The 18,850-nt window shown below is 38.7% G+C and overlaps 1 protein-coding gene across 2 annotated transcripts in view; it reads left to right on the plus strand.

The window, feature by feature from the left end:
• Positions 1 to 18,850, plus strand: part of AMPH (amphiphysin) — a 123,267-nt gene that overhangs the window by 52,659 nt on the left and 51,758 nt on the right. For both annotated transcript variants that reach the window (XM_059483504.1, XM_059483512.1), the window contains exons 2-3: positions 3,151 to 3,231; positions 13,491 to 13,545. In XM_059483504.1, coding sequence (XP_059339487.1) covers positions 3,151 to 3,231; positions 13,491 to 13,545 — 136 coding nt within the window. The remainder of the gene's footprint in view (positions 1 to 3,150; positions 3,232 to 13,490; positions 13,546 to 18,850) is intronic.

The following is an 18,850-nucleotide window of genomic DNA, read 5'->3' on the forward strand; positions in this document are numbered from 1 at the left end:
CATAAAACTGAATGTATTATAAGGTAAATAAAGGCACTTAAGATTAAAGGCATATTGTTTAATCTTACATCATCTGAAAGTTCTTTTGCAGATGCAGCAACCCCAAATGGAAGTACTCTTGATGACATTTATAAATTATATCAGACATGATTGATGTTCTTACTCAAATTGTGTGTCTTAGTGTAGAATCTGCCCTATGATATGCCAGTACCACATTTCCTGGCAATTCCTCTCTACATGTTTTTACTTGACCATATCTAAATTTACCATTGTATTAAATTTAGCTTTAACTTCATTCTCAATGCTAATTGGAATTAACTATTTAGTTCATATATTCTTAGCAACATGCTGGATGAACACTGATACTCATTTTAGGTACTTTTAAAAAAATCTTTTATTGTCAGTTTAAGAGAGAGCTTAGTGGTAGCTGAGTTAATTTAATTATATGAAATTAAGTAGCTTTTATCCTGTTTTATTTTATTAGGGTGAACATATTCATCAGCTATTTCATACAGTCTTCAGAAGGTGACAAAAACTTGAATATAAAACATATACGGAGATTCAGTTTGTGTCCATTTCTTTAATTTTTAAATTTTATTTTATTGTAAATGATACAGACTGTTCATACACATTGATAAGATGTTCTCAACCTCAAATTTTATTTCTCTGTATGGGTGTACTAAGAAAAAAAATGCTAGCCACTTGCCTTCACTAAGTTATAGATTCACTCAAGCCCTTCAGGCCACCACATATTCAAAATCTTTGATTCCTCTGCTTTCTTTTTTTCTAAAGGCAGACAAGCCTTCATCCAGCTTTAGCCCTACCCCAAAAACACCCTATAGGTTCTGACCTAACTGAGCAAAAGTAAAATATAAACTATAGACTTCTATTGACAAGCAACTTCCACTTTGGGACAGAAGAGCACAAACAAGAGCTGAAAGGTGGGTCATTTTCTACAACTGTCAACCTGGCCACTTTTCTGTTTAACTACCAGTGGTAAACTTGTGAGTAGGTTGGTTCTAAAAGGCTGAGCTACACATTCATTAGTCCATGGAGTTATATGGGTGGGATCTAAAAGAACCTGTGAGGAATAGTTTACTTTAGCCCCAGTCTGCTCCACTGTCTCTATATGGAATTGTGGGGATGGGATTAGGATTGCTTTTAGCAAAAGAATAAGTGAACCCCAGTTATCTGTGTACATGGCATGAGCTGCAGGACTTCCATGAGGGTAAGTTTCTTTAGTCTCTGGCTTGGAACTTTTAGATCCAACCATATGACATATATATTGTTCTGATTTGGATTGGGAAAATTGAGAAACTGTGTTATAAATTATCAGTATTAAGATTAGTGTTGGTGTTTGTAGAGGCTAAATTGTAAGACTGCATCTTGGTTCAGCTAAATATCTGTATACAAATGGAAAGTTGGAGATAGGATAAAAAAATCCCAAATCATAGGATGTAAGTGCTGTGGGAGGTTGTTCCTTCTGAGCCTTGCACTATTGGGCCTGGGTGCACATTTGGAAATGTGGATGTGTGCCATTGATATGAAAAGAGTCCATCATGACAACTTTTGAGGCTTTAGTCTGTGATCTATGTTATGAATGCTAATGCTACAGTTAACATGCTGCTTGCTCCCAATGTGGTTTGAATGCATTGCCATGGTCAGGAGGCTTACCTGGCCACCACCTCTTTGAAAAAAGATGCGTTGAATTTTCAGCAAGCCCCCTGGTGCAGATCAGAACTGTGCCACGGTTGTAGGCAGCCTGTTTGGCTCATTGGTGACAAGGAGCAATGTGAAGGCCTGTGATGATTCAAAATATTAAATTATTTCTCTTTATAATTTTCTGTGATACTTATTAATATTTTATGAAGAGGTTGGTGATAAGAGTGTATGAGGTTTTTTTGACTTTTAACTTTCTTACAAGCAACTAAAAATGAACATAGGTATTGGCAGCAAAAGGCTAGTCTATATCTTTTTTTCTTCTCTGATATCATTCTTTCAGTCTTTCTGCAGTAATTATGACAAAACTTATTTCATATGCCATGTCCACAGGTGGCATTGCATCACCTTCATTATTATCTTGACCTCTGGTTTCCACAGTAGCAATGCTCATCACTCCTTTGTGCAGCCTGATTTTGTGCTGTGAGGCTGGCTGGACTTTGGAGAAGAAGAAAGAGGTCTGAGAAAGACTGGTAGTACTGGAGCTGTACATTCTTTGTTTTGAGAAGAATACATTATAATGTTTATATGTGTATTCATAGCATCTGCTAGTTGCTACTGTTTCAATTTTGTGGGACTTCTGGGTTTTGTTTTGGTTTTGTTTGGTTTTGTTATTAACTGTGCAAATAGATAGTTTTGTCAATTTGTAATGGGAGAGCAGTCAATCTGTGGGATGGTTCACTCCTACAAGCAAGTACTCTGCAAAGATTTGGGGATTGCTTTATAAATAGGGTGAAGCCTATTTGCAGCTATGTTTAAGTCTTCAGAATTATAATGAATGGATAGCAATGGGATTTAATAATAGAATGCATTTATTGTGGTTAAATGCAGTGCAAGGCGTCAAATTGCTTTTGAGATTGCTGATTGAATAGCCCTTATTGCTGAATTATTGTAGCATGCTTATTATGTAGTGGATGACAATCTACTCATGAATTAATGAGGGGAGCAAAATGAACACTATGTTTTAAATAGGCATCAGCCTTACAGTTCTTTAATTTTTATGACTTTATGTTGAAAATCATGCAGATAAGAATAATGTTAATACTGTTCAATGCAATGAGAAGAAAAAACTGATGAGGTTTTCTTCTTTCTTTCTCTGAACTGGAGGACAATTTGTAGTGCCAGCAGAATTCTCTCATTCTTTCTTGCTTTGAAAAAACAAGAACCATTCTCCCAAGGACACCATACTTGGAAGTATATTTACACACAAACACACACACACACTCTCCATACTCCTGCTTTCATCTTTTTTTTTTCTTTTTTTTTTTGACAGAATAGTTTCTTGTGTGAATTTTGGAAATAGTAGAGCACAAAACACTCACAAAAGTAAAATGCTATTTATGTCTAACTGCAAGAACAGAATGTTGAAAGTAGCAGATGTTTTGATTTGTGTCATAAATATTAAATTATTCCTGATTTCCTTCATTCCAGGTTCTTCAAAAATTAGGAAAAGCAGATGAAACTAAAGATGAGCAGTTTGAAGAATACGTTCAAAATTTCAAACGGCAAGAGGTCAGTTACTTTTTCACTTTCTTTAATTGTGTCTTAAGAATGCAATATATTTAACTTGCTGGTTTTGAAGGTGTTGCAGGGAGCAGATAGGATTCTATTTTTTCTTGGGTACAAAATTTTGTTCTGCAGTTTTCAAACAGAGGTGACAGTTGCATTTGTCCATGCAGAGCGCTAAAATACGGGCTGAAAATAAAAGGACAGTTATTGTCATATGTAACATCACCACGCTTAAACCGCTTGAGATCAGAGTGTCAGTACAATTTCACCAGTAATTAAGAATAGAAACCAACCTCAACTAAATGCAGCTCTGTGGTTGCCTTGTTACAAAGCAAGAGAAGTATTTATATGGTTTCATTTTGTGAATTACTTTAATCAATGCTATATAATAATTCTGGTTTTATAAGAGTGAGTAGATTATTGTTTCAGACTGCACATATGTTGTGAAGTTCCCCATGGGTGCTGAGGTCTGTGGTGGCAGTGCTGATGAAGCATAACTAGGCAGCAATGCTCAATTACTCCTAGTGTTATAAACACAACACAGGAAACCAAAGGTGCTCCAAGGAGTTTATAACGTAGTCCCAGTGCAATCCTAAATTCTAACCCAAATTACTTGTTGCTTTGTTGGACACACTTTTTGGCTCTGAGGTGATGAGTTGCAATTTAATATACAGTACACCTTTCTAGCACAAATTAATACCTCCCATGAACTGTGGTAATACCACCAAGAAAATAGTCTTGTTACATAAGTATGAACTGACCTATCTGTCGTCTTTGTGAGCTGTTATTTAGAGCTTCTATAGAAAAGAATTGGAGAGTGAGAACTACTCCCACACGTTTTACACAATCTAAAATTTGGCTCATGTCAGTGTTTGCAGTTTCTGCTCTGAATCAGTCCTATTCTACCAAATGCACTTCCCTCCTTTCCATGTAAACATAAAGCCAGCATCCTGACTGCTAGAATGCTTATTAACTCTTCTGCATCTTATTGTCACTTCACCTTTATGTTCCTCTCAGTGTAGAAGAGAGGGAGGTTTCAAAATCTATTGAGCTTTCCTTTTCACCAAAGAGAAGAATACTGGGAAGTAAAAGAATCTGTATCTCTGAGATGGGTAGTTCTTTCCTCAAATTTCCCAAGGTCAGGAAGATGGTGGGATTTAATAGAAGTTTTGAAATCCTACAGAGATGTTATATTTTCCCTTTTCTTCCCTTTCCACTTTTCCAAGTCTTCTTGACTTGACCTTTTGATTATTTGATGTCATGGCTTATCCTTGTTGTCCGTATCCCAGCTGTTTCACAGCTAGTGACTGTGTAGAAATATGGTGCATCTCTGAGGAGTTTCTTCAGTGTAAGAGCAAATGGAGCATCTCCATGAGGAAACTGAATTTGTGGTATTTTTTTAGTTCAAAATTCTGAGACAAAAAAGAGGGGAAAGAAGAAAAAAAATCCTTTTAAGCAAAATGATATCTCAAGTATTTCTGTCCTTTACCAAGAATTTTCTGTAATGGTGATTTTAAGCTGAAAATCTTGCTTAGATCTAAGGAGGATATTAGCATTACTTTCTTTTTTATTTCCTCATCCTTTGATGTACATAGAGGCAGTAATAAACAGTAAAGGACTCTGCAGGAACTGCATGATGCTAAATCCTAAATGAGCATGTGAGTTGCGACCAGAGAGAGAATTGGGTAGGGAGGGGTGACTGCAAAGGGAACTACTACAATTGTCATGACAGTTGCACTGACACACCAATTGAGAGAGACTTTATTTACTGAACTAGTCACACATGCTTACTGTGCTTTCAAGAAATTCTGTTGTGCTCAATTCTTCAAGCAGGGAAAATGCTGCAAAAGCACTGTTTCTGCCATGTTCACCAATAAGAAGCATATAAATAGTTTAATTTTTCTAAGTTTTGTCCATGCTTTGATCTACAATTTAATGCAAAGATATGAAGCATTACAATGTACATCTGAATTATCACTCATACTGATTAATGTCGTGCAGAACTGCTGTCTCCTGTGAACTCAGGCAGCCATCTCTTCTTGGTTTACATTCAGTCCTGCTTTCAAGTTCATTCTGCAACTCTAGAGGCTTTAGATAAAGTCAAATTCTAGATATTAAAGTATAAAAAGACAATCTGGTGGATGTATCTCTGTGCTGAAGCTCACCAAACTGTTGCTGTGGGCTGTTCAGGAAGCTTGCAAGAACAACCAACCCTGTTAGTTGTTGTTGTGCCATCTTTTCATCTTTTTCAGTTTTCCCCAGGATTATTTATCTCTGTGATGGTCACTGACCTAACAAGGCCATGGCAGAGGAAGTTGGAGAGGAGGTCCAAGCATTACTTTGTTTCTTGCAATCTCACCAATGATTTGTGTGTTCCCTGGCCACCCCACCTGCTGTCAGTTCATTCTGAGGAGCACTATCACTTCAGTTCTTTGTCTCTTTACATGTTCTTTGTTGCAGCTGGTGCTATGTGTGCCCTGGAGATCCTGGTAAGCTGAAAGCTGTGAACATGATCTGTCTATCTTGTTTGCCTGCATTACTGAGCATGCAACCCTTGAGAGGTCAACTAACCTTAAGGATAGAATGATCTTTTTGTTACTACTCTCCAAAGATAATAAATAAGGACTCCCAGTTTAGCCCACTGAAAGGATAAAGGAAAGAGCACAGTGCTCATTATCCAGGAATCAGAAAATTGAAAAGCTGAAATCTTTGCCTGACTAGTAGATTAGATGGTGGGCCTGTACCAAACTCAGAAGGCAGCTATTTGTAAGGATACATGCATGTCATGGTTTGATACAGGCACCCACAAAAGCCACTCACTCACCCTCCCTTGCAACAGCTGTGCAGAGGAGAGAAAAATTTAATGAGTGCTTCATGTGTTGAGATAAGGACCAGGAGAAAACACTCCAAGGACAAAACAGGCTGAGCTTAAAGGTACAAAGTGAATTTATTGCTATCAGAGTCAGACAAGGAAAACTAGAAGTAAAATAAACCCTTAAAAACATCTTTTTCCCCCAACTCCTCCCTCCTTCCCACCGACAGCACAGGGAGACATGGGGCTGAGGGTTTTGGTTAGTTTGTCACCTGAGGTTTTCCTCCACTACTCAGAGAGAGGAGTCCTTCCCCTGCTACACCATGGGGTCCCTTCTCATGGAGACAGTTCTCTGTGAACTTCTTCAGCATGGCTCCAAATCACACAAGCAGCAGTCCTGCCAAAACTACTGCAACTTGACTCCTTCCCATGAGCAAACAGTCCTCCTAAAACTGCTGCTGTGTAGGTCACTCTTCCATGGGGTGCAGTCCTCCAAGGACAGGCTGCTCCAGCCTGGATGCAGGGGCCAGCTCTCTCCACAGTGTCTCCCGCTGGATCACAGCCTCCACCAGGGCATCTCCCCATTCCAGTGTGAGCACACCCCCATGGGGTGCAGGTGGATCCCTACACCCCCTATGGACCCCCATGGGCTGCAGGGGCACAGCTGCTTCACCAGGGTCTTCACCACAGCCTGCAGAGGAATCTCAGCTCTGGTGCTTGGAGCACCTCCTGCCCCCCTTCTCCACTGACCTTGGTGTCTCCACGTTGTTTCCCTCACATGTCCTCACCTCCTCCTCTTCTCTGGCTAGGACAAATCTGTGCATGCACACTTTTTAAACTTTTTTTCCTTAAATATGCTATCACAGAGGCATTACCAACATCTCTAATTGGCCCAGCCTTGGCCAGCAGTATGTCCGTGTTCAGAGCCACCAGGGATTGGTTCTGCAGGACACAGTGGAAGCTTCTCACAGAAGCCGCCTCTGGCTGCCAAAAAGTAGACCATGTAAAACCAATGCAGTGCAGCAGATCTATAGGGGGAAAACAGTCATTTAGATTCCCCACTCATCCATTCCCATCTCTTTCTGAATACGGTTGGATTAGAGCCTCTTCTGGACTTGACAACCCAGAGTTGAATTACCTAGATGAATCACCATGAAGAAACTGAGTCATCCCATGTCCAGAGAGAACAGAGCACAGTTGCTTTGCAGAGCCCCTGGACTTTCTCTATCAAAACCATTTAACTCCTGCAGCTGATGACAACAGAAAAACATTTATACTTTAAACAGTGAACACAACTGGTTTTCGTCTTCCACTTAAGCTGTAAACTGAAAATTCCCACTCTAAATCAAAACTTGTGGAACATATAAACTCATATATGACATTATGACAAACATTTTCATTTTCTTGTAAGAAATGTCTTGAGATTTAAACATTTATCTCTGCACAGCTAATTGTAAATATGCTCAGCCTCTTAATCGACTCTTAAGTTCAGAATGAGTGAGAAAAGAAGAGAATTTCTGCATAATTCTCTCATTTCTGTTGTGAGGTTATCATCAAAGGCCATTGAGGATTTACCAGAAATTCCGTCTGTATTCTGTTTTTCAAGCAATTGCATCTTACATGTTCTTCATTTTTACAGGGAGTACAGTAGCAATTACCTTTATCTCTATGTATATTTTAATGACTCATGGTCATTAAAACATTTAATGACATACTTTATTGTTCTAAGAGGGCAATATACTATTTCATGTATGTGCATATTTGCCTCTATTTTTCTTCTTGTAGTTATGAGACTTCTTTTACTTTACATGTGACAGTTAAAATCTATTTTAGTGCTTAAACCCATAAATGTTATGTACTATATATATACACACAGGAGATAAAACAGTTACTACTACAAAAGCAGCTTCCCATGGCATGTTGTCAGAAAAAAAGCAAAATGTCAAGGGCTGTTGTCGATAGCTTATAGAATTAGGTGATGAAGAACGTTTTTTACTGTAGTTGAGTGATCAGTACCCGTTGCTGCAGATCAGTACCCGTTGCTGCAGATTGTTTTACTGACGCCATTACCTTGTGCACAGGTGGCCAAAACTCACGCTGGAGCACCCCCTGCAGCCACGGGGGACTCATTGCGCCCGCCCTGCCTGGCCGGGAGCCAGCAGCGCCCCTGCCGGCTGTGACCGTAACTGCACCCAAGGGGAAAGCACTGCAGCCCAGTGAAGGCTGTTACTGGGCTCTGGCTCTGTTTGTTGCCACTCCCACTGTTGCCTTTTTATCCATATACATACTAGTAAGGAACTGTTATTCTTTTTCTTATATCTTTACCTGAAGGCCCTTTAATTTCAAAATTATAAGAATTCAGAGGGAAGGGGGTCATATTGTCCATTGCAAGGGAGGTTCCCACCTTCCTTAGCAGACACCTGTCTTTTAAACCAACACATTGATGAATGGTAAAATAGAGTACTCTGGAAAGAAGATAGACTTTATATTGAATTACAGATTTGTCCAAGTGCTGTCATTATAGTGCAAGAGTTTTATTGTCATTACATTGCAAGGGTTCCACATTGCTAGAATTTCATACCTCCTTAATGCTTCTTGTAGGCAGCCCCTCTAGGCACTGACTCTTCCTTGTCCTCACAGTAGCCAGCTAACTCCAGCTCCCCTCAACCAACCAATCTACTCTTTTATAACACTCTTCTTATTGGCTACAGCTGCGGCCTGTTAACATCAGGCTTGCTCCTAATCCTTAATAATTGGCTCAGCTGCAACTCTTCAGGGGGTAAGGTTACTTTCTATATTACCTTTATTTACTTATGTTCTATCCTCCTACATCCAAGTAGCCTTTTATTATGTTAAGCTTCTCCTAATTTAATAGTTATTTTCATTCATACTACATAGTTCTGGGAAAGACCTAGCAGTAAATAGTATCTAAAGTGTTTATGAACAAGAGATAGCACTGCTCAACACTGTGTCAAGTAGCAGCACATTATAATAAAGCATATCTCCCAGGTGATACAGAAAATGTTTTCTTTTCAGCTATTTTTCCGATGTCTTAGCGATAGAATGACAAAATTCCGGTATTAATCAGAGCTGCATTAATTGTAATTTTTAATTGTTGTTGTTATTACTATTGTATTTTTTATTAATTACCCTGTGCTCCAGTTTCAATATTATTAATGCTCTTGCCTCTCACTAAATTGGAGTGATATATTTGGGCTTTGTATGTCATTCATGTGCTGACCTTTCCTGGAAAGATGTATTGTGTTTACATCCTGTATGTGACATGATAGAAAAATCAAACTCTTCTGTTCTGACTGGAAAGCTGTAAATTTGTGATTCCTAGCAAATAGGACATCCAATTACAACTCTTATAGAGGCAAGGTGGTCTTTAATTTTTGAGTGGATGCAACAGATTTTCTAATCCATCCAGAAGCAAGAGCTGGTTAGATGGAAACTATGGGGTTTTAGTTTTCATCATTAACTTTTTTTAGGTCTTGTCAGTCTCACAGCCAAAAGTGTTGTGGCTCTTTTTCTTAACTTCCAGTGCTAAGATATGCTTAAATACTACAAAGTTAAAAGAAAACCGAAACTAAACATACCCAAGAATCAATAGTACTGAAAAGGCCTAATGCTGCTCTCAGAGTATGTAAGGCCTGTGGTTGTAGAATGCTAGATCCCTAAACACTGAAACTTCTTATCTCACCGAGTGCATATGTCTTTACCAGCTATATAATACTGACTGTATGATGAGACCAGAGAGTAGAAAGGTGATAGGCTACATTGATCAAAGCAACAAACTATTATTTGGGACATTGTTGTGAAGAGCTGTGTTGACTTTCCCAAAAATGGATGTTGGTTTGGGTTGTTGGCATGCTTCCCTTGCTCTTATGTAAAGTTAAACAGGATTATGTACTAGATTTTTGGTGATTTGTGTACTGAGTTTGATCAGGTGAGCTAAGAGCACTGATTTTTGGTGCTGGAGTCTGGTAGAACATGCATAGTGTTATCAAACAAACTGGTTGTAAGAAGTTTGTTATTAACACTTTCCTCTGGAGTTTCTTACATCTTATAAAACTGACTCATTTTGCTGACTTACGTAGAATAAATGAAAGACATTATGAAATTATAAAGGAAGCATCAGCACTCTCTTGGGAAACTTCTTTTCAGAGGGATACAACGTTGGTGAAAGGACAGCTACCTTTCATTCTTGTCAAGAAGCTGCATCTCATTTAACAAAATTCATGGCTTTAATGAAGATACTTGGAGCAGTGGTTTCAGAGCTACTGGATGTTTTCATTTGATAGACCAGAAAGTAGAAGGAGTGTACCAGTAAACACTGTAAAGGGACAACATTACAGTCTTTCAAGAAGTACTTTTTAAAACCTGTATGTAACAGTTTGCATGATGCCCATAGTCAGCAATGCAGTATTTTCACCTTATTAATCTGTTAGGTGACTAAAGTATATCTGTCTTCACTAATAATGAGTTTACTATAGAAAATGTGTAGACCAGATGCACATTTTTCAGAATTCACAGGGCTGAGGGCTTTTGATGTTAATTTTTTTCTGATATTTTTAGAAAGGTCTAATTTTGTTGCCATTGAAGCTGAGAGAATATCTCTTAGATTCAGTAGGAGCTGGCCCTTGCTCATGGATTTTTCAGTGTCACATCACACAATTGATAATGAGGGAAAAGTCATATGACTGTATCATGTTTAGATATTTCAGGTGTTTGTGGCCTGTTAATAACCTAGACTGAGGGAGATCCATATTAAAATTATTATTTTGAATGAAGTGTCAGAACTCATAACAGCACAGATGGCAAAATGTTTACATCATGTTTTACTACTTTGACTTTTTCTTACACATTTCCCGAACAGCAGGTCCTGATGACGCACAATGCTAACCAAGCAGAACAGATCTAATAGTGGTTTAGGGTAGGAGTTGTAAAGCTGCACAGCAGTATAGTTATAAACACAGTGTTTGAGCAATGTGTTTCCCTGACATTTGTGGTGTGCTGCTTAGTCCTAGTGACAAAACATCATGTGTATTAATAAAGCTGGACATGAAATCAGCTAAGGAGGCTCTCACCCTTCCAACTGTGGTTTGCTGCTCCTAGAACACCAGAGATTTTTTTAATAACTAAAAATTGTTACTATATGGTCACCTATTCAGCTGGACCATGATGAAGAACCAAGTTTCTATACCTTTGATTTTTTACCACAATAGGTCAGGCCAAAGAAGGTACAAAATTAAAAGATAACTTCTGTGCCTTCATGTGACTTCTCACAGTACAAGGGATCCCCCCAGGAGGAGACTGGCATGCATGAAAGGACAACTTCCATCTAATTTCTGCCAAGTATTTGCTGATCCTCCTCTTCAGACATGAGATCAAGAAATTTGCTCCTGGGTACAATCTCCTTTGCTCTATGGAAGCATCGATCACTTAATGTCTTGGTCCATGGAAAACAGTCAACTTCTGATATCCCCATGCCTACCACTTCAGCACAGAATGAAGTTAACTTCTGCTGTGTTATGTATCATGAAAAAATGTGTTGTAATGACACTTTAGGGTAGTAGCTCTTGCTAAAAGTACTAAAGTGTAGTAAATAAAACACCAAAGTATTAAAATGTATGCATAATATTTTCTTAAAGGACAAAACACCAAGCTACTACTCGAGAACTTTCAGTTGTTCTATAAGTAATTAAATCTGAGGTTAAAGCCACTGATACTCACCCTGCACTTGTCTGGCCCTTGTTTGGATAGGCAGCTTTGATTCCAAAGCAGGGGAAGAGGTTGCCTTTCCTTGGAGCATCAAATATGGCTCCAAACCAGAGAATGGCTGGCTGCTCCTTCATACCTGCTGTTACCCAGCAGCTTTTCAGACACCATCCTGGTGGGTCTATTCCTGTGCTCAGACTTTAGTCGATGAATGGATTTGAGAGCTGTACGTGACTTGTTTCAGATCACATTGGTGTAAAAGCAAGCTTCTGTTTGTTGAATCCACAAAGTGAGTTCAGTCAGCTTTCTAGGCCCACATACATTTTTACCTTAAAAATTCTTTAATATTTCCAGGAGGTTAAACAGTTGTTCTCTTCTTAAAGTGCACTATAGTTTGAGAGATGGGGTTGGGGGCTGTTGATGATCCCATTCTAAAGGCCTACAGTTCCCTTCAAGAAGCTGAGAGAAGTGGGTTTGTGGGTGTGACCTGCATTGTATTCTAAGTACTGGTGAGACAAGTATTTTTTCAGAACTAAAAATACTGCAGCTGTGATGGATTTTAAGCATCAGATAGCCCCTATCAAACTGAATTTCTTATGATCCTCTGTGTCTGAATTCTCTGAGCATTGAAGTTGCTGATGGCAAATCCTTTACTGATATCAGACATCCTTGGAATTAAGTGGAGTTAAAACAGCTTATACCTTCTGCCTTCTAAAATATTTACATTATTCACATGCACCCTTTAGGTTCTGTTTTTCACATGGAAAATATGAAACTCCAAAGTAGTCAGTCATATTTTGAAGCCATCAGTCATATTTTGCTTCTGATTTTTCCATATGGTATAGCTGTATGTGAGAAAATGTGACTGCAAGCTGATACTCCTGTAGATTCCAGCTGCTTAAATAAATTATTTGAAAAATATTGGAAACTGGCAAATGTGGACTCTTTCAAAAATATTCAGGCTATTGAAGGTGTCCTGGACAGCATCTTTTTAGCAATAAGTATGTGTGTAGCACAGGTTTCTTTGCAAATCCTAGGAACTGTGAAGTCCAACCTGTTGTACAGTCAGAGATAAAGTAACAAAATCCATTGTTTTCTCTGTTCTGAGAAGGTTGTTGGTGTAAGAGAAAGAAAGATAATTTTGATGTATTTGCCAAAGAAAGTCAAGAATTCACAGTAGACTGCAAGATGCACTAATCAAGCAAAACAAAGTAACTAACATTTTTATTATATTTTAATAGTTATTTGCTTGCAAAATGTTGAAATTTTAGAATACTTTGGAAATTGTTTGCAAATAAAGTAAACAACTTGTGTAAGGGTAGAACTTTCTTCAGGTCCAGACTGGCCTCATTTGAGTGGTTTCCAGTGGAAGTTCACCAGTTTTGATTATACTTCTTTGTGTTTCAGATTAGGCCATAGGCCCAGCTGACTTGAACTGCACCTTAGCTGTAAAATACACCTGTCATTCTTTGGGCAGAGTTCTTCCCTCTACAGATGATTGATAAAATAAACCCAGAAATTCTAGCCTAGAGAGTACACTATGCAAGTTTCCTTTGCCAGGCCTTCTTTTTTTATGAATTTGTGCATGCTTTCAACATCTGACACTATTAATTAGATAGGTCCTGAAATTGCTTTTAGTTGTTGTTAGACATACTGCATGCTGTTTCAAGGCATTAAACATAACTGACATGTATTTTCACTTCCATACTTTTTTTTTCTTCTTTTTCAGGCAGAGGGTTCCAGACTCCAGAGAGAACTGAGAGCATATTTAGCAGCCATTAAAGGTGATTTTTAAGTTTTATATCTTGCTTTCATAAAGCAAACTTCTTTAAAAAATTGAGACAAGTAAGCTTGTTTAAAGTATACAAAGACAGATACAAGTAAGATTCTCTTTAACCTGATGCTAGGGATTCTGTACCTTCAATGTCAACTAATGTATTGCATCCTCAAATGTCCTTTGTGTGCATCCTCCACTCCCTAGATTCTCATGTTGCATGCATTTTTAGCACCCACAAAGTCTACACACCTTGTTATTCATCTTTGCAAATGCTAGAATATTAAGTATCTCATGCAAGGCAAGGGCTTCCTTGATCTCCACAAACGGAACATTTCCAGGTTATTACTAGTTGGATGATGAGCTTCCTCCAAAACCACACTCCCTGTGATAATGTGATTTCTCATCTATTTCTGGCCGCTTAATCCATTTGTTTTAAGTTCAAAAGTTAAATGTGATGTCTCTTGATACTGCATTGAAACTCTAAATAACAAGTCACTAACCAGTGCTTAAATGTCAGAGACAAGTAAAAACTCATTTAAATCCTACTAGATATTTGTAAATCCAGCACATTCAACAGAGCACTGTATGCAAAGTGTTCTCTTTCTCATGCCACCGCTTTTTGGAGGAATTGGAGGCTAAAGGAAAAGGAATAAGAGGCGGTGACAGATTGAGAGACAGTAGCTTCTTAAGATAAATATAAATATATGATAAATATGTCTCTGTGTGTACATTTTTTATCCGGCTCCAGTCCAGTAGGGAAAATTTTGCAAATGAGTATTAATATCCCTGAAACTCATTGTCATAGTAACATCATCAGCTGTTCACGGGCAAGGAAGAAAGCTCTTTTTAATGCAAATTATAAAATGGGAAGCAAAGCAGTAGCTTACTGTCTTTGACCATCTATTGTTTTCTGGATGGGCTGCCCAAGAAAAATTCCATACCAGACAAACTTGCATACCAAACAAAAAAGCTGATGTCTTTTGTTCTTAGAGGAAATTATAGCATTGGTCTTTTGCAGGGAACACACTGAATGCTAATTTTGCTTTCACAGTTTTTACCCTTCCATATTATATGGTGGTTATTCAGAAGCAGTAGGATGATGCTGTCTTGCTAGATGTCTTACCTGTCGAGTAATCTGACTGTTTACATGTGCCTTGATTTCTGTATTGGTGATAACACTCCTCTCTGTTTCATCTTCTTTCTCCATCCTTCTTCTCCTAGTACTCTACACTCATGGTCCTTTTGCTCTTGTGCTCTCTAATGGACTACTTTTTTCACTACTTTTTGTGTTTATCTTGGTGTAAAATTTTCCATTGTTTTAGTTTTGCCTTTTTAGCAATACTTTTCTGTTAAACATTGTTTACTTGTTGCTGCCTTTCAGTAATTTGGACTGACTTTCTTACTCAGAATGAGAAGTGTTTGCTAGCACCTTATTACCTACATGTCTTAAAAAAGATCCAGTCAAAAGCACTCATGAGAGCCCTAAAAATGTCAAAGACAACAAGCCAGCCAGCAGCGGGCATCCTTGGCACACATATTGGCACACATTACTGCTGTGGAATGAGCACACAACCTGAGACAGTAGAGCACAATACACAGCTCTGGCTAAGGCTTCCTCAAAGATGACTAGGTCAGTAGTGCAAAAAACCAGATTTTGGATAACTGAAGCACCTGCTACAGTGTCTTTTTTGCAATTCCTTGAATGTCTGCTATCATTACAAGATTTTCGAGGTATCTATGCACAAAAACATGGTAACTCTTGTATTTAGGCACTTGAGTGGGATTTTTGCACCAAAGATGTTGCAGACTTGGAGTCATGCTGTCATTGGGGGCTCATTTTGCAGAAAAAAAGGTCAATCATATAACCACATATATTGGAATTATTGGAAAATAAGGCACGTGACATCCTAATATTCTTGGATGTATGAGAGAAGCAGTTCATGTTAAAGGGGTTTGGGATTTTAACTTCAGTAATAAGTTTCATTTTGCTCCATGACATCTGAGTGACTTGATATTGGAAGTAGGAAGTACAAATCCAGGTATGATTTCATACAATCATAGAATGGTTTGGGTTGGAAGGGACCTTATAGATTATCTAGTTGAAATCCCCCTGCCATAGTCAGGGATGCCACTCACTAGACCAGGTTACTCAGAGCCCCATCCAACCTGACCTTGAACACTTCCAAGGATGGGGCATCCACTTCTTTGGGCTGCCTGTTCCAGTGTTTCACTAGCCTCTAAGTAAAGAATTTCCTCCTAACATCTAATCTAAACCTCTGCTCTTCTAGTTTCAAACCACTCATTCCCCTTTGTCCTACCACTGTCTGCCTGCGCAAAAAGTTGCTCTCTCTCTTTCTCACTAAGCTTCCATTAAGTACTGTCAAGCCAAAGGGAGGTCTCCTCAGAGCCCTATCTCCAGGCTGAACAATCCCAGCTGTCTCAGTCTGTCTTTGTAGGAGAGGTTCTCTATTTCTCTGAACATCTTTGCGGCCTTCTCTGGATCTGCTCTAACAGGTCCACATCTTTCTTGTGCTGTGGACTCCAGATGTAGACGCAATACTACAGGTGGGGATTAAGCAAGGAAAAGTAAATTAAGCCTTATTATGACCCTCTGTCCCCTTCATTTTAATATACTTGACAATTTGAGGTTTGAGTTGAGTATCACACATTCTTAAAAGAATTTTTGCTGTATTCAGACTCCTTCTCTTAATCACTGACAGTCTTAGCTGGACCTTGATCTTTCTTGTTGGTTATTCAAGGACTCAGAGGAACCATGCCATAAAAGCTGTTGAACTTGTGAATGGCTTTTATGTGCCATTTTATTTCACCTGCATGATAGTTTAATGTCTGTTGTATATCAGTGGTGTTTGTACTGATGAGACTGTGCTATCCCCCATAGCTTTAGTCATCTCATGCCTCAGTGTTGTGTGTCTTCCAATCTCCTTGGCAATATGTATCTGGGTTTTATACTTCATGATTTGTTTTTTAAGCTTTTGAGAGCTATGAGGGACTTGAATGGTTTTATGGGCCAATTGTTATAGAAACCCTAAATCAGTCACCCATTTTCTACCCCAAGCTCTTTGCAAGTACCAGTGCAGATGGGGAAGAATAAACCTGGATCTTCATGCAGGTGACAGAGGTAACAAGTAGTCCTGCATGAGGAAAATAAAGCACCATACACTTCAGGTGGCTTAATGTAGTGATAAAGGTGTATAGGAAGGGGAGGGCAGATTTTTCAGGTCTGTAAGCAGTTCTGTTGCCTAGTTGTCAGTCTGTTCTGTGGCTGACAGAACTGCACATTCCCTTCAGATACAGAAATCTTAAAATCAGAAATGTAATTTCTTAAAAGTCATATAACTATTCATCATCTTTCTGCAAAATTTATTAATGAATAATGAAATTATTGGCTTGTTCCAGTGGAAACTCTAATAGATTACTAGCAATAACAAATACAACCCCCCCTTATGGCAGGGCAGGTAATTTCCCTGAAGAACCACATAAGTAATATTAAGAGCCAGACCAAGGTGTCTCACCCCATCAGGAAAATGCAAATTTCTCCATCCTTCAGGCTAGATTATCCTGCAGGGGAGTGAGGAGACCCCACAGTATATGAGTTTTAGAGTCAACATGCTCTTTCAGGTCTGTCTCATTCTCCATGGGAGCTTGAGTACATTGGAACTGTGATGGTAAAGAGTCACCTACCCTCTCCCTTCTCTGGTGTGCTTAATGGGAATGTCCCTGCACTGCCACCCCCAGGACCCCTATCACAAGGAGGCCTCTAGAATTTTTTGGAGGCTCCAGGGACAGGGACTCTTTCCCATAGAAATAGGGATCATTTAATCAGAGAAGCTCAATCTTCAGTAACTGGATTATTTAGTAACATTTTTCCTAAGTGATTCAAATATTTTAGCACTTTTAGCTATTAAATAAAGGACCCAATTACCAAGAATGAAAACATTGATACTGAATATAAATTTCTGACTGTTCGTCAGCAGTAAAAATTCTTTTCACATTTCTTAGTACTTTTCATATTTCTTAGTACTTTAATGACTTGCTTTTGACAGTTTCTCTCTCTCAGTGATAACAGTTAAAAACAGCCAAGAGAGAGAGCCTGCAGTCTATGACTAGGACACTAATTCTCTTAAATTTAGTGCTGAATAACACATAAAAGGTGTCAGTGTGTAAGAAATAACTCTATGTGAAAACCTGCCCAACAAAAAATCATTGGACACTGTAAGTTTATATTCAGAGGTATGAAAAAGAATGGGAATTCACTGGATTGGTATTTACCTTTTCCCTCATTTGGTGTATTGCAGTAAACCTGGTGTAGATACAGTCAGAGGGAGTAGGATGTATGATATTAGCCTGGAAATTTCAGATTGAAGCCCCTGACTGAAAAAGCCAAATACTTTACTACCCACTTACGTGACACTGCAGCTGGATTTGACTGATGTTTTTTACAGGAATGTGGTGGAATGAAGGATTATCCAATTCTCAGAACAGAAAAAAAGTGTAAAAGTTGGTGCAGTTTTGACATAACTCAAGCATGGCACATTAGGTGTGTTTTACTTATTCTCTTCAGCCGATATATGCCTGAGTCCTGTAGTACTTAAGAAAGAAAGTCTAGGAAAAAGTGTCAACACAGTCTGTGACCGAGCTGAGTGCAAGCTGCAGGAGGGATTATCCAGCAGTTATGCTAGCCTGCCTGCCACAGGAACCTCTGCCACAGGTTTGCCACTCAGAGTGCTCAAGGGCAGATGTTCAGGTGTCACAAAGGATCAGGTGTGAGCAGGGATGAACAAACCCTCCTGGTTTGTATGTTCACCCTGATTGGAGAGAAGCAACTTTCTTAAGCAAAGAGATACTCTACTGGTTTTGCCTTATCTCTTGAGTTGATTAATTTGCAGCGACATTAAAGATTTTAAATGAGTCCTGCCTGAAAATATATGTGAAGATCATCTGTATTTTATTGTAATTTGGTAACTTCTAAGGCAAAATAAAACCAAAAAAAAAAAAGTCCTTTTTATTCAGGAGAACACTTTCTTAGCTGGACATATATCATCCTAAGAATTAACCGCGAAGGAGAAAAGGAAGAAATACATCTTAATTCTTGTGCTATCCTAATAGTCTAAGATGAGCTCTGTCATTAAAAACCACCCCCAAGACAATTTCTGAAGAGATCAGATATTCTGTTTTGCCTCAGTACCTTTTGATTTAAGGGTGAAAGCTTGTACCTCCAAACACCAGTATTTCCTTTGTACTTGTTCTCCCCCATGCCATTCTCTCTTTTGTACTCAAGGACTGAGAACAAG

This window comes from Ammospiza nelsoni, chromosome 1 (assembly GCF_027579445.1).
Source record: "Ammospiza nelsoni isolate bAmmNel1 chromosome 1, bAmmNel1.pri, whole genome shotgun sequence".
NCBI classification, from domain to species: domain Eukaryota; kingdom Metazoa; phylum Chordata; class Aves; order Passeriformes; family Passerellidae; genus Ammospiza; species Ammospiza nelsoni.